Here is a 27,870-nt window from a genome sequence, read left to right as displayed (position 1 = left end):
GCTGACCTATTTACACCACTGCCTGTCCCCACTGGGATCAATATCATGCAGGAATAAGGCGGCTGACTGAGGATAAAAATTCTATTTGTGACTTGATTCACCACATATTGAATTCTGTTGTACAGTGACTAGTGAGGCTCCTGCTCTTTCAGTATGTTTTATTACTGAAGTATTAGGCTGAACTGTATGAAAGTGATGTTTTTGTTGGTCAAAATAAGGAAGCTGAACATCATTTTCTTGTTTTCATATGAGTCAAACCAATACCAAAAGAACTTTTTTAAGAGATTGTTTTGTCATGTCCTTTTAGCATGGACTTTGTAACATCAGTCTAAAATTAATCCTAATACTTTGTTTTTGTTCTTATTTCCTGCTGGCTTACTTGTCTTTTTAACTTTTAATGTTGTGGATGTTGTGTTTATGGTTTTCCTCTTTGTTTCTTGATTACTTTGCATAATTTATCAAAAAGACCAAATATGCCTCTTCTATACTGATGACACATAAAACAGAACACAGATTCTAAGCCTAAATCTTTCTTCAATAAATTGTTAAGAAAAGAAACACAGTATTGTTGAGCTGAGTGATCTCATGACATAAGCAAAACTGTGTTGGCCAGATGACTGCTGGCGTTTTGCTGAGTGGTTTACACAATCTCTGAAATAATAACAATGTGTCCCCTGCAGTTACCATGAGTCCTTTTTTGGTGGATGTGTTTACAGTGAGTCATATAAATCTTCAATCCCTCACACACATCCCAGTGCAAAGAATTTATCAGCAACTTCTAGGAAATTACAAAAGCATGAATGAATCCAAAATGCCAACTTAAAAAAGTACATTCTCAGTTCCAGGTCATTTTTGGTAGAAAATATGAAAAGAAAATTTTTTTTTAATAAAAATGATGGATTCTTTCAATATTTTAGGAGAAAACCCAAAGTCACCTAGTTAACTCTAAAACTCCCAAAATAATTCAGGGCCATGAGAAATACGTTTTTGACAGCTAGATACTTGAAGTAACTCTGCCAGTTTTCTTCCACATTTTCACAAGTTTAAACATCACCGTATAGCATATCTTAAATGATTTAAGTTAAACTTAAAAAAAAAACCCAACTATTCTGGTAGATGAAAATGTATCTAATATTTTGCTACAGACATCCTCTATCAAACTGGAAAATTCACTTAACCTTTCTTATATTAAATTCTCCAACATTTGTGTTAACTTATTAGCGAGACATGCAATTTAAAGAGGTTGTGTTAATTCAGTCTTACTGATTTCAGCTACTTTCAAGTCCTGGTATACTTAATTATCCAAAACTTAAATTTAATATGAGCAATGTCACTTTTATTGTTACCATTTTATAAAATAAGTTTAAGAAAGTTAATCAAGAAATTAATGTAAAAGCTTTTGAATGTGTCAGATTTCCTAGAGATCACCACACTAAGTGAAGTAAGCTGGACAGAGAAAGAAAAATATCATGATTTGCTTATATGTGGAATCTAAAAAAAAATGGTACAAAATGAACTTATACACAAGACAAAAGTAGATCCACAAACAATAGATAAAAAACTTATGGTTACCAAAGGGGAAAGGCAGGGAGGGATAAATTAGGAGTTTGGGGTTAACATATGTACACTACTATATATAAAATAGATAACCAACAGGACCTACTATATAGCAAAGGGAGATAAACTCAATATTTTGTAATAATCTATAAGGGAGAAGAATCTGAAAAAGAATATACTTATGTATATATAGCTGAATCAGTTTGCTGTACATCTGAAACTAACACAACACTGTAAGTCTACTATACTTCAATTAAAACAAGAAAATGTCAAGATTCTATACAAACATGCTAAACAGTAGTAATTGCCATTATCAAATGTTTGAATCCTCCTTTTCTTTTGTGAGCATGAGAATCCACTCTTTCATCTGATCTGGAGTGGGAGATGGGAGTAATAAGTAGAGAATAGAAAAACCCTCCTAGTCCCTAAACATGAAAGGAGATGATAGTCAGTAAGGTGGGTAAATATGAATTAAATTCACTATCCCACAGCTGTGCTACTTTCTAGACGAGGTGCTGCCTGGCTTTTTTCTATGAGAGCTGTAACCTGTGAAAAGATGTCATGACCTACAAGTGGGCGAGGACTGTCATCTAAATCTCAAGAGAAGAACATGGCTGTTGCCTAAGAGTGATTGTAGGAAAGATCTAATTAGCTGCCAAGTGCCTTCAGCCACCCACACCTGCTCAACCCACTGCCAGAAGGGTTAGCCTGCCTTGGGCATGCTTCCATTTTAGTACCTGTGTCTCCAACCTGTCATCTTTCCTGGGGACAGGACCAGGGCACAGAACTTAACAGAGCATCAGAAAATTTAGTAGTCAGGTAAATAATATTTTTAAAAATAAAAACTAATACAAAATGGATGTTGTGCTGGGCTTGGTCATGTCCAACTCTTTGTGACCCCATGGACTGCAGCCCACCAGGCACTTTTGTCCATGGAGATTCTCCAGGCAAGAATACTGGAGTGGCTTGCCATGCCTTCCTCCAGGGGATCTTCCCAATCCAGGGATCAAACCCAGGTCTCCTGCACTGCAGGGGGATTCTTTACCCTCTGAACCACCAGAGAAGCCCAAGAATTCTAGAGTGGGTAGCCTATCTCTTCTCCAGGGGATCTTCCTGACCCAGGAATCGAACTGGGGTCTCCTGCATTGCAGGAGGATTCTTTACCAGCTGAGCTACTGGGGAAGCCCCACAAAAAGAATAAATAATATCAAAACTGCAAATAAAGACATGATCAATACTACTACTTAACTCCTTTCGCTTAAGCTCCAATATGGCTTGGCAAGACATTGTTACTAACTCTGACTTTACTTAAAATTTTACTGAGCTTTTTTGGTATCTCCTTAAATTGTGCACCTCAGGGAAGTTCTGGCCCTGATGTTCTTTTCTTACTTTGTTTGATTTTTTCTGACTAGTTCACACTGTCACTGGCTCCTGACCTATATCACCTCCCGACCATGGTTTCCATCTTTTCTCTCTATAGTCTAACCTCCAAGAGGTGATGGAGTACATTTGGTTCATAACTGAACCTTCAGCACAGTACCTGGCATACAGTAGCTGCTTCATAAGTGCTCATTGAATAAACAGAAGAAGAATCTCCTGGAGCCCCATAGCTTTCTGGCATGAGGATGGAAAATGCCTTTGGTTGGATGCCTACCCCAGAGCCTGTTTGGGGGCCATGGATCCCTTTCCAGAATTTTCTTAAACACTAGTAATAGGAAACCAGAAACAATTTATTCTGAGGTTTGGAAAAATCAGAGTTGGTGGACTTAGGTAGACTGAGATGGAATAAAAAAGGTGACTGAATTTATTGGGAGAAAAGAGCAATCAAAATAATATAAGGGTGTTTTCAAATTATCTATTTTGCAAAAGATTCAGAAGGGTACAGCAATTTATACTACTGGAGTTTTATTTGTTTTTTTCTAGTGATGCCTGAAATTTCTTAAGTTTGGGGAGTTCAGGTCACTTACCTTCAATGGTACACTGGTCAGGGACTGGAATCTTCTTTACCATTTCTACAGCATATGCTTTCACTTTACTGAAGTTCTCCTTTAAGTGCAAGTAGAGCTTATCACGGTATTCTACAGGACTCGTGGTTGTCTCTGGAATTTCTTCCTGATAGTTCTTTTTAACTGCTTCTGGCAAATTCTCAGATGCTACATGTATAATACTTTGGTGTGAAACTGAAGAATTTAGTAGCTGTGATTCATCCGTGTCTGCCTTAAAGAGTGACCTCTCATGTCCTTGGCCAAGTGGGTCTATTTCTGAAAGAGAGATGCTGGCTGGCATATCTCTGCTATTCACAGTTTCCCCATCCTCTGTGCTCAAGGGGTTTGTTAGCACAGCGTGCAAAGCCAAACTCTTCGACCTGCAACACAAACAACGGGAAGGTTGAGGCAGGTAAAGAAGCCGAGCTATTGTTCACTGACAAGGAAAAGAAAGAACAATAACACTGAGGCAAAAGTTCCTTCCTCTAGAGTGTGAAACTGAAAAATTAGTGCTATTAATAGATTTGATAAAACATACACATTGTATAATAAGATAAGTCTTTGTAGATCTAGGCTACTTCCCAAAACAAAGCTTTAAAAATCAGTTCCACAGCAAACTGGCTGGGAAATGGTAGAGTTATATATTTATATTCTTTTTTTTTTTCTACTTTTGCTTATGCTTTTTCATCAGAAATCAAGAAAAGCTTTTGCTAGTCATTCTTGATGTTAGCATATTTATATTTAAGAAGTGTTTTTTTAAAAATAAGCCATAGATTTGTGATTTTTATTTGTGTTCTCCTTTTAGAGTCTAACACTCTCCCAACTGAGCTATTCCGGCTCCCTGTGTTCTCCTTTTAATATAGCAAACTACTTTGGATAATGAAAGCACTGTGGATGAATTTTGCTGTAGGTAAAAGATATGTTAAAACTACTTCATAAAAGTGGGACAGCAGAACTAACAGCACACATGAAGTACATATCCTGAAGATCAGCCAAACAAAATTTATACCTGTTAAATCTAATGCCTTTTCTTTCTTCCTTAGAAACTTGATCCAAACTACATCTTCTGATAGAGCCAGGGGTGTTGCCCTCAGCGTTTATTTTGTCTTCAAAAGCTTGTATTTTAACTTGGAGCTCTTCATGGTCTTCATTTTCATCTACAGCGAGCTTGGTTTCTTCCAGCTTCTCAAGAAATTCAATTTCAGTGCTGGGTTTTCTCCTAAAAGAATGAAAATCATTGCATTAGATGCTTGTCACATATACTTTGGAGCAGTGTTTCTATCAATTTAACAGCTTCTTATTCAAAACTGAAAACTCTACCTGCTCCATTTTCTAATTTGTCACTTAATAGATATTAATTGAGTAACCATTATGGACATAGGTCTTTGAAATTGCTTCTACAGCATATTCTACCAGAAGTGTAGAAACACTGGTGTTTCTGGCAACTTTATGTTAGAAATAGTTTTTGAAGGATTCAGAGGATGAGAAGCAGGACTTTTAAAAAAACATTTTTGGTTGCACCATGCAGCATGTGGGATCTTAGTTCCTCCACCAGGGATCAAACCCATGCCCCCTGCTGTGGAAGCAAGGGATCTTAACCAATGAACCACCAAGGAAGTCCCCAAAAGCAGCTTTTATGGTTATCTACCATATTCTTATCTAGCTCTCCAAAGCATGCCTTTCGTATGAAATTCATGCCAGGAATTTTCTAGAAAACATATATGCTGGTCTGTTTGTACTGAAATTATAAGAATAAGAACATTTCAGATGGACTGTAAAAACTCATGGTTTTGTTAATTTTATGGAAATCAGTGGGACTCTTCCATTTTATGAAGCAAGAAAAATTTTTCTGAATTTTATTATGTTGGAGGAAAGAGGTTTTTCTACAAATGACATTAATAGTGCCAAATATGTTTTTCAGTAGAATTTATAAAATACTCTGTAGGTCATTAAAATTACCTTCTTTAAGGAATAGGTTATCTTTGTTATCCCTCTAAGGGTTAACACAGTGCCTTAGATAGAGTAAGACCCCACAAACAAGCTGCAGAAATAGCTCACTGATGCTCATTGAGATGCTAAACGATTAAAGTAGTATGCATTTGTCTCCCCTTAGGGAGCTAGGTTTAGTGACTAAAGGGTCTCCAACTCTTGCGACCTCATGGACTGTAGCCCGCCAGGCTCCTCTGTCCATGGGACTTTTCAGGCAAGAATACTTGAATGGCTTGCCATTCCCTTCTCCAGGGGATCTTCCCAACCCTGGGATCGAACTCAGGTCTCCTGCATTGCAGCAGACTCTTTACTGACTGAGCTCCCAGGGAAGCCCTATCTTTTCTTACCTGCTTTCTAATAGTTAGCCAGTCTAGAGCTAATTTAATTTCAATTTAACAAGCACTATCAACCATACCATATGGGGTTAGGATTAATTCTTTCCTTATAAACACAAGAGTTAATAAACTCTAGAAATCCATTCACCAAGATGGCTTAATAATTCTGTTGGTTATCTGTGTGTACTTACTTGGTTTTCATAAGTATTTTTTCTAGAGGTTGAGGAAAGGGGCCTCAAATTTACAGAAAAATTCTGACTTTTTCAAATGTATGGCTATTTTTCCATAAGAGTCAAAGTAAACCTGGCATTATTTCTTAAGTTAGGGTGAGAAAATACAGTTTTGGTTTTCTTAAGGCACTGCTTTTCTAGGGAAAACTAACACAGAGGGGCTGGTGATTATTTATTTATTTTTTTCCAGTTGCATTCCACCCATTCTAGGGCCATGTCTACAGTGGGTGAAGGGTTCAATCCAGCAACTTTTCTTCTTGGCCCAGAGAAGGGCTTGGCCTCGAGGGAGGGTTCATAGTTTTGGGTCCTCAGGGGCTGGAATCCCCCTGCTAGTCCAGCCTAGTGAGAGATGCTGATGGTGAAAACTGGGAAGGGGAGTGGATCATCCATTAAGTAACTGTTTATTGTATAATAGGGCTTCCCTGACAGCCAGTTGGTAAAGAATCCTGCAATACAGGAGAGGGTGGTTTGATTCCTAGGTTGGGAAGATCCGCTGGAGAAGGGATTGGCTACCCACTCCAGTATTCTTGGGTTTCCCTTGTGGCTCAGCTGGTGAAGAATCCTCCCACAATGTGGGGGGGCTGGGTTCCATCCCTGGGTTGGGAAGATCCCCTGCAGAAGGGAAAGGCTACCCACTCCAGTACCCCAGTACTCCAGGGTCACAAAGAGTTGGCACAACTGAGCAACTTTCACTTCACCTCACTTATTGTATAATAAGCTACTGCTCAGAAAATTAAATCATTTTTAATATAACTTTTATAGGCTTCCTATGGTTTTGCATATATAATAAAAAACTTACTTCAATCTCATGCTTGACTGAAATATACATGAGTTGATTTTAAGAACCAGTTCATGGGAATAAATGCTCATCTTGACCATGTTTTTCCTTCTGACATATACAAGACCCTGCCTGCTCACAAGTAGATGGGAGATACTGACATCTTCCAGCCAGAAAGCTCTAAAAGCTGAATTTTTACTCCTATTACAAATAAAACCAAGAAGGTGCTATTATTGGATGGTATTTTTAAAACTGTGATGACCATGAAGGTTAATTTTAAAAGATCCAATGAACCCTCTCAAGATGAGAAATTTGGGGGCAGTATTTATTTTCTGTGTTAGTTAGTCCTTGTATAGTCATCAAACTAAAGTATTTCTCTGGTTCTTGGTTCATAATCACAGTTAAAAAGTGAAAGATACTTTTATTTTTGAACTTTCTTTTAGAAATTTATATAGCTGGGATTATTAAAACTTAAAACATTTTAAGGCACAAAGTATATCCCAATATACAAATACAAATATACAAATTGAGCATTAAACAAATTTTTAAATCTCAAAACATACGAGTTGTCAGAGGTATAGTTTCTCAGGGATTCACTAGTATTTTCTTTCTACATAAAGCTCCGGGTTATAAGAGTAGTTACTAGCATTTTCATCCAAAAATTTTTCAAATTTCACATGACTATAGTAAATTTCCTTCAATAATTTTATTGGATCAGTTTCTTATTTTTCTTTAAATAAACTTTTCTTACTTATGGAGATCTTTTATTTCTTGTCCTCTTCATGTCAGGTTCCTCATCTATAAAATGGAGATAATAACTATACTTGACTCACAGGGTTGTTGGGAAGCTGAAATGATGGAACCAGTATGAAGCACGGCTCTTAGCACAAAAGAAGAAGTCAGGGGATGTTAAATTTTATTATTACCATCAATTGCTGTTATTATTATGATGGTAGTTTTATCTTTCCTTGTCTAGGCATTGTGTTAATGTAGTAAGAAAACACCAGTGACCTAGACACAGATCAATATTCCATATCATGGGAGGGAGGCATTGATGACCCCTGGAGAATGCTCTGGCATCAGATTTAAGGAGAGGCCAGCCACTCAGCCCCCTCACGGCCCCTGTCTCCAGTCACCAAGTGGGGGCTGTGAGGCACCATGAGCTGTGTGTCAGAGCTCCGGTATCTGACAGCATGTCTTCTTGCACCTTCAGGTTGCCTTACAGCATCCCTCTGAGGGCCCTCCAGGCATGAAAGAAGTTATGGGCTATCCTCAGACCTCCACTGACCCAAGGTGAGGTCAGGTGCCTCTAGTTGCAGAGTTGCCAGGTAAAATATAGAGCATTCAGCCAAACTTGAATTTCAGATAAACAACAATTTTTCTTAGTATAGGTTATGTCTCTAATGGGACATGTAAAAAATGTATTGTCCTATATTAAAATGATTATATTTACACTAAAAAATCATTTACCCTTTACCTGAAATTTAACTGGATTTAAATAGAAATCCTATATTTCTATTTGTTTCATCTGGTGACCCCCATTCCTGGGTAAATCTCTGCTGCTCTGTGGGCTGGGAACTATAACGTTCATCCTTGTTCCCCTATGGCTGGGACAGTGCTTGACACTCACTCACAGGTACCAGAGTGTTTGCAGAATAGATGAACTGAGACCACCCACATCTCTGAAGCCATCCTGCTCCTTGTAGCCACAAAAAAACCCTCTGGAGATTTACCAGGTGTCTATGAAGCCCTGGCTGCTTTTCCCCAGGACTCTGGTCCATGAGGAATAGGGGACAGGGTAATGTCATTTGGTAAATATCAGATATGAAGAGAAGCCAGGAGCAAGAGTAGAAGTAAAAAAGAGGGATTTGCAAAGGGCCAAATAAGTAAAGAAGCAACAATAAAATATTTGGGCCAGAAAAGTCTTCTCTAGATATGAGGCTGATGAATGTTGCTGATGAGTAGGCTTCTTACCACAAAGATTCTCTCTTATACACAATCTTCCTTGTTTTTAAGATTTGGAGATTAAAGAGATGGGAATACCAGACTAGCTTACCTGCCTCCTGAGAAACCTATATGCAGGCCAAGAAGCAACAGTTAGAACCAGACATGGAACAATGGACTGGTTCAAAATTGGGAAAGGAGTGTGTCAAGGCTGTATATTGTCACCCTGCTTATTTAACTTATATGCAGAGTACATCATGAGAAATGCTGGGCTGGATGAAGCACAAGCTGGAATCACAATTGCTGGGAGAAATATCAATAACCTCAGATGTGCAGATGATACCACCTTTATGGCAGAAAGTGAAGAGGAAGTAAAGAGCCTCTTGATGAAGGTAAAAGAAGAGAGTGGAAAAAACTGGCCTAAAAATCAACATTAAAAAAACTAACATCATGGCATTTGGTCCCATCACTTCAAGGCAAATAGATGGGGAAAAAATGGGAACAGTGGCAGATTTTATTTTCTTGGGCTCCAAAATCACTGCAGATGGTGACTGCAGCCATGAAATTAAAAGACGCTTACTCCGTGGAAGAAAAGCTATGACAAACCTAGACGCTTGCTCCTTGGAAGAAAAACTATGACAAACTTAGACAGCATATTAAAAAGCAAAGACATTACTTTGCTGACAAAGGTTGACCTAATCAAAGCTATGGTTTTTCCAGTAGTCATGTGTGGATGGGAGAGTTGAACCATAAAGAAAGTTGAGTGTTGAAGAATTGATACTTTCAAACTGTGGTGTTGAAGACTCTTGAGAATTCCTTGGACAGCAAGGAGATCAAACCAGGCAATCCTAAAGGAAATCAACCCTGAATATTCATTGAAAGGACTGATGCTAAAGCTGAAGCTCCAATACTTGGGCCACCTGATACAAAGAGTTAACTCATTAGAAAAGACCCTGATGGTAGGAAAGATTGAAGGCAGGAGGAGAAGGGGGCGACAGAGGATGAGATGACTGGATGGCACCACTGACTCAATGGACATGAGTTTGAGCAAGCTCTGGGAGATGGTGAAGGACAGGGAAGCCTAGCATGCTGCAGTCCATGGGGTCACAAAGGGTCCAACATGGCTTAGTGACTGAACAAAAAGAACACAACACAGGAGTCATGAGATGGGGTGGTAATGAAGAGTCTCCAAGGTAGCCAAAGCCACAAGACAGCCCAGAGAGGACGTTCCATTTCTAGCCATCAATCCACCTGGGTTTGTCACAGAGTTTTGCCAGCAGGGAATTAGGACAAGATTTGGTTCCAACAGTTTGAAAGGTCAGAAAATAGTAGACAGAAGTTTGAGTTTATAATAAATATTCACTGTCCTTTACTTCCCGCTAGGTTTTTATATTTATTATAAATAGATAGGAGAGAATTGTTCAAAAACAGAGATCTTTTAGAGACAGAAACTCTGCATTCCTCTTAGAGCAAAGAAATGCATTACGAATGTGAGAGAATGGGTGGAGAACACAGCCACTGGTTCTGTGTGCATTTATTTGTGGGGGCTGGAGCTGGGGGCCAGGGAGTTGGGCTCATGCAGGGGGATTGTTATTTCTTTTCCATTTGTCACTTTTAACTCCAGAGGTAATTTTAGAGAAATCTTTGTCAGAGTTCTATAATCCCTTAAATATTAACTTGGCTTTAACTCAACACGCCACATTACAAGAGGCTCAGATGATTTCCAGTCTGAGCAGTTTTTGGTGTCTGTTGCCAAGTTAAAGTTTTTAAAAGCAGCTCTAGGGATACCCAGGAGGGGCAGGGAAAGCCTAATTACCTCCCTCTTATGTGAACAAGACTCCCCCTTAGGAACGAATTGGTCCATGGGCAGCTCACTGCTCTCACTAAGCTCGGAGATGAGACTATAAAGCTGGCAGTGGTGGAGAAATTGGCAGCCTCTTTTCCTGGTGTCTTAAATCAAAGGAAAATATATTAGTTAATGTTTGATGAGCTTGGCTTATGATTCCATATCCAGGATATGTATTTTGCAGAGTTGAGCTTGTTAGAGAAGTAGGAGAACATAATGCATCAAATCCACATAGGGGTCCTAAATTCTTAGGATGTTATGCTCCCTACTCTTCAGCAATTTCTTGGGTCATCAATCATCATAAGAATGACAGAGATGATCTCCCAGCTCCACAGCACTGTCATCTGTTTGGGGACTGAAGTGAGTAAGTAAGTAAATTTGCTCAGTCGTGTCTGACTCTTTGCAACCCCACGGACTGTAGCCTACCAGGCTCCTCTGTCCATGGGATTCTCCAGGCAAGAATACTGGAGTTGGGTGCCATTTCCTTCTCCAGGGGATCTTCCTGACCCAGGGATCGAACCCGGGTCTCCAGCATTGCAGACAGACGCTTTACCATCCAAGCCACCAGGGAAGCCCATAAATGAGTAAATAAATAAAGCCTCTGGAAAAGCTATACTTGAATACTAAGGGAAGGACAGTGTTGAATCTAAATTCTTGGTACTGTCTTCTGCCTTGGACTGCCACAGTGGGCAAGAGCAGAGATTAGAAGGTGCTCAGTTACATAGGCACCAGAATGAAGAACTTTGCTGAAACAAAGTGACTCCATGGTTTATTTCATTCACAACAAGGTTCTTTAGGGGCTTCAACAGAAGGGATGGTGAATAGACTGAATATGGCCTTCTGGGAAAAAGACCGAGGTTTATGACTCCAATCTCTTGTTTATTAGTGACAGGCAAATTTCTTTATGTCTTTTCTGTCATCTAAAAATGGGATCAATGTTACTGCATCATTAGATTGCTGAAAGCATTAGAGGAGACGAGTTTGACAGTGTAGGCCATATGGAATGGGCATGAATATGTCAAGCAGTAAAACCCTAGGTGGCTATTGTCCAATGCAGACCTTTGATACCAAAAGAAGGCAGCTTGTACAGGTAATGCCAAGCCTGGAAGATGAGCTTCTCCTTTTCTAAGCCAGGAAGGACCATACAGTTCTCTCCCACCACGGCAGCATCCTAAAGGCTGTGGACTAGAGGAGAGCAATGCTCCCTACAGTGTGAGCATACAAAGGCTGGAATATAGAAATGGGTGATTTTAAAAATTCCCTGAACTTCAAGTATGAATTCTGAGCAACTGCAGACATAGAGGAAGAATATTCTGCTAAAAGAACCAAAGTTTAAAAGTCCTGATACGAGGAAGTGACCACTCATACAGATGCTCTGTCATTTGCTCACTTTTCATGTAACCAACACGAGAAGGAATGGGACACAGAAAAGGATCAGCAAAGAGTGCAGACCCCCACCTTTGCTGCTCAAGCGATGTTGCTGGACCAGCAGAATCGGCATCTCCTGCGAGGCTGCTGGAGACGCGGCATCACAGGCTCCATCCCAGACCTGCTGAATCAGAGTGTGCCCTTAACCCAGCCCCCAGGTGTTTCAGTGCACGTTCAAGGTTGAGAAGCACTGGCCCAGGCACTGAAAGAACAGAATCTGAATTAGACCAGGGCAGAGGCACTTTCTCTTAAGCAAAGCTGCCGAGGGTTTCACCAAGTCTGCGGTAACATGAAACTTAAAACAATAAGCTGTGTATTGTTTGGAGTTGGAGTGTGGTAAGCTGTATGCAGCTCGCTCACATAGCTTTATCCTCCTCAAGCTTTCCAGGGTCTTTATCAATTCCAAGGTAAATGTACCTTTTCACTTTTTGCCCTGATAGATACTGCTTCAGATGGACCCCAAATTTGTAGTCAAGACTCCCAAGCCTAGAATGGGCAGACCGGGTAAGCAGCAGCCTTACTAGAAGGCTACCAGATCCTTACAAATTGTCAGCTGAATGCGGTGCAAGTTATAAAAGCACTCGGTAAGTTACAAGAGTCCAAAAATGTAAAATAGTCATGTCATCAGAACACTCTGAATCAAGTGTGAGAACTGTAGAGACAACACACTCCTCCTTTTCTAGGCCAACTTGATTTTCTGGGAAAATGAGCAGGTAATGGGGGCTGGTGGTGAGGATTAAGGAGAGGGTGTCTGCAACCACTGGGCCTGCAGACGGAAAAGGTGAGACATTGTCATTCCCCATCATTTGATACCGGAAGAGCAGGGCCATGGTTAACTATCCTTTTGACACATCCCCTCATCCTGTCTGCCCATTCTACTATTAAGAAGACCCTCTGCCATCTCCATTTCCCAGACGGAGGAGCTAAGGCACAGAGATGTCGAGTCGTTTACTGAAGATCAACTAGTAAGGCCAGCATTAAACACAAGTATCCACCTCCAGAGCTCACCCAGTTCACACCCTCTCCCACTCCTCTCAGTAGATGTTTCCTACAGGTTGCCCTGTTTGGGGACTGGTGATAACATCGTAATCAACAAGAATTATTGTATGCTAATATCTCTGAGTAACATCCTGTGGGAACACACCAGACAGAGCTGACATATAATTGCTGAGCAACCCTTTACAGGTAACTGAAAAGTAAATTTTGGTATTCCCTTTAACAAAATGGGGTCGCAAAGAGTCGGACACGACAGAGAAACTTTAAGAAGAAATGGATATATTTGCTATCTACCCACTCCAGAGTTCCTGCCCGGAGAATCGCATGCACAGAGGAACCTGGTGGGCTGCTGTCCACAGGGTTGCAAAGAGTTGGAGACGACTGAAGAGGCTTAGCACACACGCACGGTAGTGACTGCAGAGTTCAATCATGATACCAAAAAGGAACAAAGGAACGGGGAGTCTGGGGGGGACAGAAACAGCAAATAGTTGGGTCATCAGGGTCAAGTAGAACCTTTACCGTCAGCCGTCACCCTTCCCACAAGGGCTGTGCAGGGTATAGCCCCTCTTTCCACTCCTTCCACAACATAGGTTAAAGCTTTGCTACTCCCTGTCTTGTTTGAAAGAGGAAGCCAAGCCGAAGGAGCTTGATGAAAAGCAATCTTGTCTTTTGTGTGTCTTGTGTTTTGAACACTTCTGTGTTACAGGAAAGGGCCCTGGCCCCCCCGGTGGAAGTGTAATTGCATTGCTCACACTCTTGGCAGTGTCCCCACCTGGGTCTCCCCCCCTCCCCACCCCACCCCCACCTCCATCTTTGTCCACACTGGCAGAGCCAGCCCTCCTGGGGCCTCACGCTCCCTGGGCCTGCTTCATTGGCTCCAGAACTGATAATGCTGTCTCCCACCTACCTCTCTTGCTGATAAACGAATTCCTGAAATACCTTTACAGACCTTCACATCATCATAAATGCTGCTTTAAGGAAGGACAAATGGTGGAAGAAAATGAACAGCAGATGGAACATAAATGGTCCCACATGTCAAATTTAACTTCTTCAGTAAGAAGAGAGGCAAAAAACCAAAGTCCTTCCTTCCCTATGCGCGGAGGAATAACAAGAATCACAGCTACTGCCACAAATGGTTGCTCCGATTTTCTTTTCCAATAAGTGACCACCATAGACCTCCTGAGACTGAAAACATCTACATGTTTTTTATGAAAACTCTGGTCCCCTTGGTGGGGTGAAATTGCATTCAGCTTTTCCTAAGCAGGGGGCAACACTGACCAGAACATCACATGTTTTTAATTATGGCCCTGAACCTCCTTATGTACATTTTTCAAGCCAACAGTCACTCTGAAAAAATCAATTTCTCTTTGTATAAACATGGCTGGCCTAAAAAAGTGGGAGTTCTTATAAGCACTTTTAAGACTCTATTTTCCAAAAACTTTAATTTATCTACTTGAAAACATAATTGCAATATATAGGGGAACTATATGTAACTTTGTTCTATATTTTCCAAGTCTACTGTAAATATGCCATCATACTATGATAATTTAAAAAAGAAAAAAAAAAGGACATTGGTTAAATTTACAACAAAAAGTGACTAGTTTTGTAAATTATTGTATATTTATACAATGGGACATTATGAAATCATTAAACTAATGCTTGTGAAGAATATATATTTTTTTAAAGACTCTGCTCTCCTTACATAGGGCATGTGAAGTCGCTCAGTTGTGTCCGACTCTTTGCGACCCCGTGGACTGTAGCCTACCAGGCTCTTCTGTCCATGGGATTCTCCAGGCAATAGTACTGGAGTGGATTGCCATTTCCTTCTCTAGTACATAGGGCATAGGCTCTGATTATTAGCTTTCTCAAGTTTGAGGGAGACTGGAAGTGCTCACAGAAAGACACCAAACACTTCAGGGCCGTGCTGCACGTGTGGAGTTTCCATAGGTCAAAAGAGAGAAGGTAACTATTGGCATGGGTAGGCAGGGAAGACTTTCTGGGTAATGGGTATTAAACTGGAGTCCTAGAGAAAAGCAGCCTTCGGTGGAAGAGCGGCACCAAGAAGGCATTCTAGACAGTTAGTAGGGTATCATCTTGGAGACGAACAGGCAGGCCACTGTTGATATTCCTTTACAATTCCTTTATTAACGAAGTACTGTGAATACTGTAAACCTTGTCCATGCTAAAATTTGACATACAGTGAGTTAGACAAAGGAAGAAGTGAAAGAAAACTCTATGAGCTAATGGCTGGGCATTTATACAACTGCCCCTCCAAGAACTACCACGAATCTAGAGGAGAGTAGGGATTGGGTAGAGAATTTTTCTTTGTTGCCCATTCACAGGGTTTCTTGCAATACCCTTTAGTATGAAGCCTTTGTAATCCTAGTATATATTTAAAGACTTTGTTGTTGTGAGGATATAACAATATAACAGTGAAAGCTCCCAGCACTGAACCTATCGCGTGGGAGGAGCTGGTAAAACCTTGATCAGACTTGGAAATGCAGACTTCTCTGAAAGCTGGAGAGAAGAACCTGGCAACCTGCTCTCTGCAGTTTCGGCTGTGGACTTGGTAAAGAGCCCCCACTCCTGAACTCTCAGGCTGGGCTTTCAGGGATAGTGGATCACACTAGAGTTGGGTTCTGATGAGACTCACAGATGTCAAGATGGAAACTCTGGAATGACAGGTTGCAAAGGGTCTCACAGTTGGAAAAGTGTCTCTGCAGGCCATATTGCTTTGCTATACATTCCAGACATACATCGACTCAAATTCCCTGTTCTCCTCTGTCATCTATTTCTTTGATGTTCAGTGCATGAAATTCAGGATAAACCAAAACTCTGAGGTGACTCCAAGGAGGGCAGATATCCTGGAGTCATTCTCTTGTGAACATAATCTCCTTAATTCTCTCTTCCCTCCATCCTCTGCCACATACTGCTGCTTCACGTCCTTCCCCCAACTGTCACTGCTTTCCATTTTCAGGTTTCCCCTGCTACCTGAAAGAAGAGTGCTCCTATGAAAAGTTTTCTAAACTGAAATGGCTATAGGGCAAAGAAGCAATTACTTTTTTAAAATAAAAGCAAAAATTCTCTTTGGGTTTCTTTTTGTTAGTGAAAACAAATAAAATTGGAGCTCCATAACCCCCTTTCCACATCCTCAGATTCAACCAACTATAGAATGAAGTTTGAATTTCAATCTGCAGTTAATTGAAATTAACAATGTGCAACTAGTCTATAATGGGCCAACAGATCTACCCCATTTTATAAGAGGGGCTTGAGGGCCTTTGGTATCCTGGATCCTAGAATCAAGATGACTGTACGAACGTAGTCTTTCCTCAAAGTAAAGAAGCATAAAGTCAATGTTTGAAAAGTGAGGGATACTTGTATCCTGAAATCAAATTTCAGTTCAGTTCAGATGCTCAGTCATGTCTGATTCTTTGTGACCCCATGGACTGAAGCACACCAGGCTTCCCCATTTATCACCAACTCCTGGACTTGGCTCACACTCATGTCCATTGAGTCAGTGATGCCATCCAATCATCTCATCCTCTGCCACCCCTTCTCCTTCTGCCTGAAATCTTTCCCAGCATCAGGGTCTTTTCTAATAAGTCAGCTCTTCACATCAGGCAGCCAAAATTTTGCAGCTTCAGCATCAGTCCTTCCAAAGAATATTCAGGATTGATTTCCTTTAGGATTGACTGGTTTGATTTCCTTGCTGTCTAAGGGACTCTCAAGAGTCTTCTCCAACACCACAGTACAAAAGCATTCATTCTTCAGCGCTCAACTTTCTTTATGGTCCAACTCTCACATCCATATATGACTACTGGAAAAACCATAGCTTTGACTCTACAGATCTTTGTCGGCAAGGTTATGTTGCTGCTTTTTAATATGCTGTCTAGGTTTGTCATGGTTTTTCTCCCAAAGAGTAAGTGTCTTTTAATTTCATGGCTTCAGTCACCATCTGAAGTGATTTTGGAGCCCAGAAAAATAAAGTCTGTCACTGTTTCCATTGTTTTCTCATCTATCTGCTATGAAGTGATGGGACTGGATGCAATGATTTTTGTTTTTTGAATGTTGAGTTTTAAGCCAACTTTGTCACTCTCCTTTTTCACTTTCATCAAGAGGTTCTTTAGTTCTTCTTCACTTTCTGCCTTAAGGATGTTATCATCTGCATATCTGAGGTTATTGATAATTCTCCCGGCAATCTTGGTTCCAGCTTGTGCTTCATTCAGCCCTGCATTTCGCATGATGTACTCTGCATATAAGTTTATTTTTTTTCCTGCATGTAAGTTAAATAAGCAGGGTGATGACATACAGCCTTAATGTACTCCTTTCCCAATTTTGAACTAGTCCATTGTTGTATGTCCAGTTCTAACTGTTGCTTCTTGAACTGCATATAGGTTTCTCAGGAGGCAGGTCAGGTGGTCTGGTATTGTCTTCTTCAGAATTTTCCACAGTTTATTGTGATCCACATGGTAAAAGGCTTTAGCGTAGTCAATGAAGCAGAAGTAGGTGTTTTTCTGGAATTCGCTTGCTTTTATTATGATCCAACAGATGTTGGTAATTTAATCTCTGGTTCCTCTGCCTTTGCTAAATCCAACTTGAACAACTGGAAGTTCTCAGTTCAAGTATCGTTGAAACCTAGCTTGGAGAATTTTGAGCATTACTTTGCTAGCATGTGAGATGGGTGCAATTGTGTGGTAGTTTGAACATTCTTTGGCATTGCCTTTCTTTGGAATTGGAATGAAAACTGACCTCTTCCAGTCCTGTGGCCACTGCTGAGTTTTCCACATTTGCTGGCACATTGAGTGCAACACTTTCATAGCATCATCTTTTATGACTTGAAATAGCTCAGCTGGAATTCCATCACTTCTACTAGCTTTGTTTGTAGTGATGCTTCCTAAGGCCCACTTGACTTTGGACTCCTGGATGTCTGGCTCTAGGTGAGTGATCACACCATTGTGGTTATCTGGGTCATTAATATGTTTTTTTTGGTATAGTTCTTCTGTGTATTCTTGCCACCTCTTTTTAATATCTTCTGCTTCTGTTAGGTCGATACCCTTTCTGTCCTTTATTGTGTCCATCTTTGCATAAAATATTCCCTTGGTATCTCTAATTCTCTTGAAGAGATCTCTAGTTTTTCCCATTCTATTGTTTTCCTCTATTTCTTTGCATTGATCACTGAGAAAGGCTTTCTTATCTCTCCTTGCTATTCTTTGGAACTCTGCATTCAGATAGGTATATCTTTTCTTTTCTCTTTTACCTTTCACTTCTCTTCTTTTCTCAGCTATTTGTAAGGCCTCCTCAGACAACCATTTTGCCTTTTCGCATTTCTTCTTCTTGGGGATGGTTTTGATCACTGCCTCCTGTACGATGTTACGAACCTCTGTCCATAGTTCTTCAGGCACTCTGTCTATCAGGTCTAATCCCTTGAATCTATCACATTCACTGTATAATCATAAGGGATTTGATTTAGGTCTGGTTACTGGTCTGGTTGCTTTCCCTACTTTCTTCAATTCATGTCTGAATTTTGCAATAAGAAGTTCACGATCTGAGCTACAGTCAGCTCCTGGCCCTGATTTTGCTGACTGTGTAGAGCTTCTCCATCTTCAGCTGTAAATAATACAAATCAATCTGATTTCAGTATTGATCATCTGGTGATGTCCATGTGTAGAGTCATCTCTTGTGTTATTGGAAGAGGGTGTTTGCTATGACCAGTGCCTTATGTTGGCAAAACTCTGTTAGCCTTTGACTTGCTTCATTCTGTACTCCAAGGCCAAACTTGCCTGTTACTCCAGGTGTTTCTTGACTTCCTGCTTTTGCATTCCAGTCCCCTGTATGAAAGGGCCATCTTTGTGTGCTGCTAGTTCTAGAAGATCTTGTAGGTCTTCATAGAACCATTCCACCTCAGCTTCTTTGATGTTAGTGGTTGGGGCATAGACTTGTGTTACTGTGACATTGAATGGTTTGCCTTGGAAATGAACAGAAGTCATTCTGTTTTTTGAGACTGTACCCAAGCACTGCATTTTGGACTCTTGTTGACTATGAGGGCTACTCCATTTCCTCTAAGGGATTCTTGTCCACAGTCATAGATATAGTGGTCATTGAATTAAAACTGCCCATTCAGGTCCATTTTAGTTCACTCTTGACATCTCCTGTTTGACCACTTTCAGTTTACCTTGATTCATGGACCTAACATTCCAGGTTCTTATGCAATATTGTTCTTTACAGAATTGGACTTTATTTCCATCACAGTCACATCCACAACTGGGTGTTGTTTTTCTTTGGCTCAGCCTCTTCATTCTTTCTGAAGCTATTCTCCACTCTTCTCCAGGAGAATATTGAGCACCTACTGACCTGGGGAGTTCATCTTTCAGTGTCTTATCTTTTGCCTTTTCATACTGTTCGTGGGGTTCTCAAGGCAAGAATACTGAAGTGGTTTGCCATTCCTTTCTCCAGTGGACCACGTTTTTACACCTAATTTTACCTTTGTTCTTCTGCTTTGGCTCAGAGGGTAAGGAATCTGCCTACCATTTAGGACACCTGGGTTCAATCTCTGGGTCGGGAAGATCCCCTGGAGAAGGAAATGGGTATCGACTCTAGTGTTCTTACCTGGATAAGTCCATGGACAGAGGAGCCTGCAGGCACCTTTGCTATACTTTGCCTTTCCCTTCACCTGCCACCTACTCTTAAAATACAAGAAAAAAGCACAGTCTCACCACTACTCTCACCATCACCATCAAAACAACCAAAGAACATACCACGCATTCAACCAAGCCAGAGGTTAATATTTTGAGTTAAAACTTTTCTTAAAAGTAACTGTCTCCCCCATGTCTTTGGCTATTTGGAAAGACGGATGTGAGGGAATGGTGATCCCATGCCTGGGGCTTAGGGCTGAGTCAGATGTCCTTTGTCCTTTCCCTCTGCTTTCCCCTTGTGCCTTCTTCCTGGCTCTCCCTTCTCCCCACCTTTTCTCATTTCTCCTATTTACCTCCACACACAATTTCTAGCCCTCAAAGCTTCCATCCCTGGTTGGGGCCAGAGTCTAACCTCCTACTAAGACCACCTGTGACTAACTGTCCCCAGTTCTGATGGTGTCTGATCAGAGCAGCTTCCCTGGCGCCACATGCACTTAGCAAAGGCATCTTCTAGTCCAAGGATCGCTGCCTGCTCAGCCAGCACACAGTTGCCAGGAGCCACCCTCTCCTTCTCCAGCTTCCCCTGGGTCTTGGCAAGCAAACAGTTAGTGGCCACCCGGCACGCTACTTAGGGCTTGTGCCATTTTGAAACATAAAGACCTTTTTTCCTATCTTGACACCCTCTCTTTTATTTTTTAAAATCTTTTAAATTAATTCTTCTTGGAGTATGGTTGATTTACAATGTTGTGTTAGTTTCAGGTATACTGTAAAGTGCATCAGTTATATATATATATATATATATATATATATATATATATCTCCACTCTTTTAGTTTCTTTTCCCATATAGGTCAATATAGAGTATTGTGTAGAGTTCTCTGTGCTACACAGCAGGTTCTTACTAGTTATTTATTTTTATATATGCACATGTGCTAAGTCACTTCAGTTATGTTCGACTCTTTGCAACCCCATGGACTGTAGCCCACCAGGCTCCTCTGTCCATGGGATTCTCCAGGTAAGAACACTAGAGTGGGTTGCCATGCCCATTTCCAGGGGACCTTTCAGGCCAAGAGATCAAACCCATGTCTCTTACATCTCCTGGACTGGCAGGTAAGTTCTTTCCTACTGGTGCCACCTGGGAAGCCCCATTTTTATATGTAGTAGTGTGTATATGTCAATCTCAAACTCCCAGTTTATCCCTCCCCGCTTCCCCTTTAGAAACCATGAGAAAAATATGGAGTGCTTCACAAATTTGCATATCATCCTTGAGCAGGGGCCATACTTATCTTCTCAGTATTGTTCCAACTTTAGTATATGTGCTGCTGAAGTGAGCACCACCCTCTCTTTTTTAATCCACAATTGCTATTATCTTCCTTTTACTTCTCCAGAATTAACTTCAAAATCTACATGCTTTGCTTGGCTATCCTGTTATTTAGCCCTGTTGGTTTATTATTTAGATAAAAACATTCATCCTGAAACACAGGAATAAGAAAAGTGCAAGTGTGCTTACCTGGTGTATCAAATAAAACTCACCCAATTAATTCAGTCATTTGGCATAAAGGAGGCTCCTATCTCCTCCAGTTTTTCAGTCTCTCTAGGATGCTAATTGTTTTTCTTTTGATAGTCTTATAATTTTGGCCTGAAGTCTAAAATCTGGCCTGCTGGGCTATGTGTCAAATTTGTAAATTAGATGACATCTGTTTTGAATTTTAACCATCTTTAATTTTCTTTCAAGCTCTCTCTTCCCTTATTCATTTCCCCTTCAGTTGTAAGGGTCAGATTTTGCTAGATGCTTTAGACAAAAGTGTGGATCTCTCCGCTTTGTGGGGCACAGATTAAAATTACTGACGCTAAATGGTCACAATGAAGGCTATTCAGAGAAGAGATGTTGGGAGAGGAGCCTTGGCAACCATCCCAGAGAGGATGAGCCGCTAATACAAAAAGGGGGCAGTCCACACCAGTCTTTTTAAGGTTCCCACCAAATACTTATAATTGATCAGAAGGAGACTGATGGAGAAGGTTGAAATGAATGAAGTATTCTGAATTGAGGGAGAGGCTGAGGTGGCGATGGTGGTGGCAGTACTTGAAGGGCATGGTGACCTTTTATCTCTTAGCATTTTTTTTTCTCTCTTTTCCCTAGAAAAATAATAAAGGGAGGAGAAATGAATTTTTCTAATGCAGACCCATATTTGGACAGTGAGACTCCCTTTTTTCCTCCTATCTACATATCTCTTAAATTCTTCTTTTCATGAGGAAGTTGTCTATTGCTAATTGGATTGGGCCTACTTTATTAAGAACCATTTTTCCTGCTGGAATGCCTTAATGTAACACCCTGTATAACAAGTTTTTCCTTTATATAAACCCTTTTCACACATATAATCTCACAGAGAGTCAATTGGCCTCTTGTAACTTTGCATGTGTAGAGGCAAGAAAGAATGGACAGACTGTTGGCCAGAATACATGTCTGAGCTTTTACGTCTGATGCACATGCCAGTCACCATTGGAAGAAACGAGCAGGTTAGCTGTGCAGAGAATATAAAGTGGCTCCCCCAAACCCCAGCTGTAGAAGCTCTAAACTGAATTCTGAAACCACACCATGAAAATTAACTAACAGTGGCTCTGCTTACACACAGATGACAAATCATCCCTTCGTGATGCTGGCTTTGGCTTTCTTGGATGTTGCCATGTGTAGGCTGTTGCTAGGTGTAAATGCTGTTTTTAAAATGGAATATGTAGATTGCAGTGGTTTTCAACTGGGGGTGATTTCTGTCTCTAAGGGGACATTTAGCAATGTCTGGAGACATTCTTGGTTAGTACAACTGAGTGGGAGGTTTGCCACTAGCCTCTGGTGTAGAGAGGCCGGGGAAGTGGTAAGTATTTCTAGAGTGCACAGGATAGCTCCACAACTAAGAATTAACCAAATGTCAGTAACACCAAAATGAGAAATCCTGGTATTACAGACATCTGTACTAGATGTGGAACCAGGCAACAATAGATTTTAATTTAATTTTAATTTTAATCAAAAGTATGGTGTTGAGAGAAAAGGGCACTAGCTACCTGTCTTTCTTGAATGGACAGCTACTGTTGAGATGACCATCTTGGCCATAAAATATTCTCTGTGTGGAATAGGAAAAGAGGTGCTTCATATGGGCTCCCCTCCAGCTCCGTCTTTTCTTGGTTATCAGCATGCTTTTCCATGTGCATGTGGTTACTCACGCTAGACATCTCTGGGTTTTCATTCACTCTTCTCCCCTTCTCCTCAGCCCACCTCTCACCAGTAATTGACTCTTTCTAGTTCCAATCTGTCTCAACATGGAGGGAGCTGACTGCTAAGACTCCAAGAGTAGCATCCTGGTCACCCTCTCTCTTGCCAGCCAAATCCATTCAGGGCTCCACCGTGTCAGCCACTTCCTCACCCATCTAGTAGTCCTTTAGTGCAGAAATATTGAAAGCCCACTATCTGCTAATTACCGTGTTAGAAGCAGTGTTCATTCTCTGGGTAAAAGTCTTTCCAAGTCACCATGTTGCTTACAGAACAAACTCCTTGCTTCTCTGTGAATATGCCTCTGACCTAACTTTCCAGTTTACTCTCCTGCCCTCCACTGATGTATTCACTCCACTCACATTGAACCAATTGCTTTGCCTCAGTCTGGGTCACACACTCTTAAGCTCTTTTATCTTTGCACGTGAGGAGTGTCCTTTGTATTTGGAGTGCCCTTTCGACCCTTATTTGGGGAACTTTCATTCATCCTGTGCAACATGATCTGGTACCTATGCAGATGCCTGGCTCATGGAAGCTACTCAACAAATATGGAATGAATTTAAATTTCATCTTCTTTGTGAAACTTTCTTCATTTCCCTGGCTGTATGTCTCTTGTGCCACAGCCTGCTACACCCACTTCCACTAACCCCTCACACACACTGAGTGTGAACCTTTGAGGAATGATGTCTCTCGTCTTAGGTCTTGTTCTGTGTCTCTTGGGACCTTCAGGCTCTGCGCCATGCTGGACATAAAGTGGATCATTGTGACTAAATCTTCACTATTTTGTGAGGTTGGCTTCTGTGTTTCTGGAATGCTATTTCATACTGAAAATGATATGCATCATTTGTTAACCCCCCAAACTCACAATATCTGATGCTAGTCTTAAATGTGTCCTGCCCCTTCTCCAGAACTGAAAACCTTCCAATGCATAGGATCTGAAATTTTAGTCCATCTTTTATCATTTAGTTACTGTGTAACTTTGGGAAGAGATTTAACCAGTCTCTGAGCCTTTGTTTCTTCCTCTATAAAAAAGGAATAATGATAATTGCCCTTCTCAACTTACAGAGTGATCATGAGGATCAGATGAGATGATGAATTTGAACGTATTTTGTAACTCCTATGGTCATAAAACTTTCCAAGTGTCTCTCTATTCAAAATGTGACAAATATAATAAAACACTTCTCTCAATCTGGCATGGTCTAGACTTCTTGAAAGGACCAGATTCATCATATCCACTCTCTTCCTTCAACCCCAGGCATCCTATTTTATGCTCATCCATACCACTGGCAGATCACTCACTACAATCATCAGTAATTTTTAAATTGCCAGTACCTGTGGACACTTTTCTGTCCTTCCTTCATTTGACCTGAAGTCCAGTCTGCCTCTGCCTGAGATGTTCTCTGCATTAGGGCCAGAGCAAGCTTCCTAAAACATGGATTCTGATCATATCCTAATATGTAAAAATCCTACATGACTCCTCACAGCCTCCAGGATAAAATTTAAACTCCTTAAGAAGGTCTGTCATGTCCTGCACCATCTGGTCCTTGCCTATTACTTCATCAGTATTACCTAATATTGATGCTAGCAAGACAGAATGACTTCTGTTTTCAGAAAGTGTTGTGCTCTTCCACATACTGCCCCAAAGCCAGCTTGGTGTAATCTGGTCATCTTTCAAGACTTGGTTCCATATGTCACCTCATCTGGGAAGCATTCTCTGATTTCAGCTTCCCATTCTTCCTCATTCCATGCAGAAGTAGGTACCCCAATCTGTGTTCCCCAAACTCCTTGACACAATCATAATTTGCATAATCTTCCCACTATACTATAATTACCCACTTATTATTTACCAATCTCTGGACAATGAGCTCTTTGGATAAAAGAATATGTTTTATCTCTCTATGTGTCTAGCCATTGGCAGAATTCCTGGCATACAGTAAGTAAATGATTTAAATGTTTGTTGAATAAATAAACAAATTCTATAAACATTATTATTTGTACTACATTCTTATTTCTTTACTGTATTTTCTGCACTTTAAAAAATTGTTTTGGTTACATTCTGGTTTTTACAGATTTATAAAAATTCTGTCAATTGTCATAATTTATTCAGAAGTTACTCCATGTTGAGATAGTGAGTTTGGCTTTCTTTGGGAACTTTGATGCCTACAAAAGAAAGCATAGCCTTTGGTGCTATGCCTCCATGGGTTTGCAGCAGATCCTAAGGTCCCCAGGAATTCCTGCTCACCTGTCATTTCTGGCCTTGGTGGTTTCCAGTTGTCGGGTAAGGAGCGTGGAAATGGCAGTGAAGCTGTTGTTCATGCGGAAGATGTCTCTGCTCTGCGGGCCCAGGATGGAGGAGAAGGTGTCCGTGATGCTCTTGATCTCCAGCAGGAGAATATGATGAAACGAGTGCTCCATGCTGGCCAGCTGACTCACCAGGAATGGCAGGCAGCTCCTGGCTCTCTCCTGCAAGAACAATGGAGAACGCATACAATTGCTGGTGGGGATAAAAATGGGAAACAATATGGAACAATATGGCTGTTCCTCCAAAAATAGAACTACCCTATGATCCACTAATCCCACTTGTGGGAATCCATACGAAGGAAACAAAATCATTATCTCAAAGAGATACCTGCACAGCTGTGTTCCAGAAACATCACTTGCAACAGCCAAGACAGGGAAGCAACCTGAGTGTCCACTGACAGATGAAGGGGTGAAGACAATATGGCACACAGGCATGGAATGAAGAATTATTCAGCCATGAAAAAGAAGGAAATCCCACCATCTGTGACAACATAGATGAATCTGGAGGGCATTATGCCAAGGGAAACAAGTCAGACGGAGAAAAGACAATTACGTACTGATATCTCTTATATGTAGAATCTTTAAAAAAAAAAAAAGTCAAACTCATAGAAACGAGAGACCAGAAAAGTGGTTGCCAAGGGCTAGTGGGTGGGGGAAATAAGTAAAAGTTGGTAAGCGGTACAAACTTTCAGTTATAAGATGAATATGGGTTTGAGAGGTTAATGCATAACATGGTGACCACAGTTGCTAACATGGTATCATGGAACTGAAGTTTGCTAAAATATATGGGATAATGGATTGGCTAGTTAAATTGATGAGAGGAATCCTTTGATACATGTATATGTATATCAAATCATCCTGCTGTACATTTTAAATATCTTATAATTTTACTTGTTGATCATACCTTAATAAAACTGGCAGGGGGTGGGAAGGAGTGGAGAATAATGAAGAACTAAGGCCTTGGAAGGAAAGTTATGACCAACCTAGACAGCGTATTAAAAAGCAGAGACATTACTTTGTCAACAAAGGTCCATCTAGTCAAGGCTATGGTTTTTCCAGTGGCCATGTATGGATGTGAGAGTTGGACTGTGAAGAAAGCTGAGCACCAAAGAATTGATGATTTTGAACTATGGTGTTGGAGAAGACTCTTGAGAGTCCCCTGGACTGCAAGGAGATCCAACCAGTCCATCCTAAAGGAGATCAGTCCTGGGTGTTCATTGGAAGGACTGATGCTGAAGCTGAAACTCCAATTCTTTGGCCACCTCATGCGAAGAGTTGACTCACTGGAAAAGACTCTGATGCTGGGAGGGATTGGGGGCAGGAGGAGAAGGGGACAACAGAGGATGAGATGGCTGGATGGCATCACCGACTTGATGGACATGAGTTTGGGTGGACTCCGGGAGTTGGTGATGGACAGGGAGGACTGGCATGCTGCGATTCATGGGGTCACAAAGAGTCGGACATGATTGAGCAACTGAACTGAACTGAACTGAAGGCCTGTATTTTAAAAGAAAGTCAGAGTCCCATGACCTGCAGATGACAGTTCTATGGGGAGTATACTTACAGAGCTAGCTGAAGCTAACAATGTTTCATTTATGATGCCTCTGAATTGGCTTTTTCGAGGTTTTAGTTTTATCCTGATTCTCAGGACATTTTAAAAAATTTTTCCTGTCACTCCCTTATTAAGAATATGTAGTCTCATGAACCTACCTTGCCATGTCCAAATCTCTCAACCACCGCTACTGATCTGACCTCACACATCCACCCTTCCAGACTATAGTTCTTCCTGGGGCCAAGGTTCCACGCCAGTGACTCACTAGCTCCCCAAGGACACGGGAGGCCTGATCAGTGCACCCTCCATCCATCCACCTGTCAGATGATGCCATGTACTATACTGGTTTACCTCTTCTCCACAGGATATCTTCACTCATCTATTCACTTTAAGCATGTGTCAGGACGTTACAGATTTATGTGCCTGGTTGAATGAGTAGATTCTATTAGTTAGCTTTAATCAAGTTAAGTCTCACAATTGACTTAAATAGATTCCTTCAAAGAAACTGATGATGAAAGAATATGAATAACTTAGGTATGAATGAATAAGAAAATGGCTTAGCTGACAGGTCTCCTATACCTAGGAGAACTCATCAGGCATATTATGGGCTGATAGGTTTTAATCCAACATGACTGGAAGAGAGCCATAAAAACTGAAAATTATCTAGAAGGTTATTTGAAATGTAGATTTGTGCCCAAATAAATAATGATTTACCATCAATAATTTAAAATATGCTTATTTCATCTTTAACTGCTCTTTTAAAATCTTTTTTTTTACTTTTTAAAAAATTAATTTATTTTTTAACTGAAGGATAATTGCTTTATAGAAATTTGCTGTTTTCTGTCAAACAGCAACATGACTCAGCCATAGGTATACACATGTCCCCCCCTTGTGAACCTTCCTCCCATCTCCCGCCCCATCCCATCCTTTATGTACTTAAAAATTTTTATAATGGTAGTATAATAGAATATATGTATAATTATAAACAAATACATGTCAGAGATTGATGCTCAAAACCCTTTTAAGTGGTAGGTGT

The 27,870-nt window shown here is 40.7% G+C and overlaps 1 protein-coding gene and 1 non-coding gene across 4 annotated transcripts in view; both read right to left on the bottom strand.

The window, feature by feature from the left end:
- VEPH1 (ventricular zone expressed PH domain containing 1) overlaps positions 1-27,870 on the bottom strand; it is a 249,382-nt gene that overhangs the window by 96,417 nt on the left and 125,095 nt on the right. For all 3 annotated transcript variants that reach the window (XM_070466522.1, XM_070466523.1, XM_070466521.1), the window contains exons 7-9: positions 25,224-25,444; positions 4,552-4,761; positions 3,525-3,922 (exon numbers count right to left, since the gene is read on the bottom strand). In XM_070466522.1, the coding sequence (XP_070322623.1) occupies positions 3,525-3,922; positions 4,552-4,761; positions 25,224-25,444 (829 nt within the window). The remainder of the gene's footprint in view (positions 1-3,524; positions 3,923-4,551; positions 4,762-25,223; positions 25,445-27,870) is intronic.
- On the bottom strand, positions 20,948-21,054 carry LOC139034884 (U6 spliceosomal RNA). Its single transcript, XR_011487462.1, has one exon. It is a non-coding gene; the product is annotated as a U6 spliceosomal RNA (small nuclear RNA).

Source organism: Odocoileus virginianus, chromosome 4 (genome assembly GCF_023699985.2).
Source record: "Odocoileus virginianus isolate 20LAN1187 ecotype Illinois chromosome 4, Ovbor_1.2, whole genome shotgun sequence".
Taxonomy (NCBI): domain Eukaryota; kingdom Metazoa; phylum Chordata; class Mammalia; order Artiodactyla; family Cervidae; genus Odocoileus; species Odocoileus virginianus.
The sequence above is the reverse complement of the archived record's forward strand: the minus strand, read 5'-3'. Positions and strand labels throughout refer to the sequence as shown.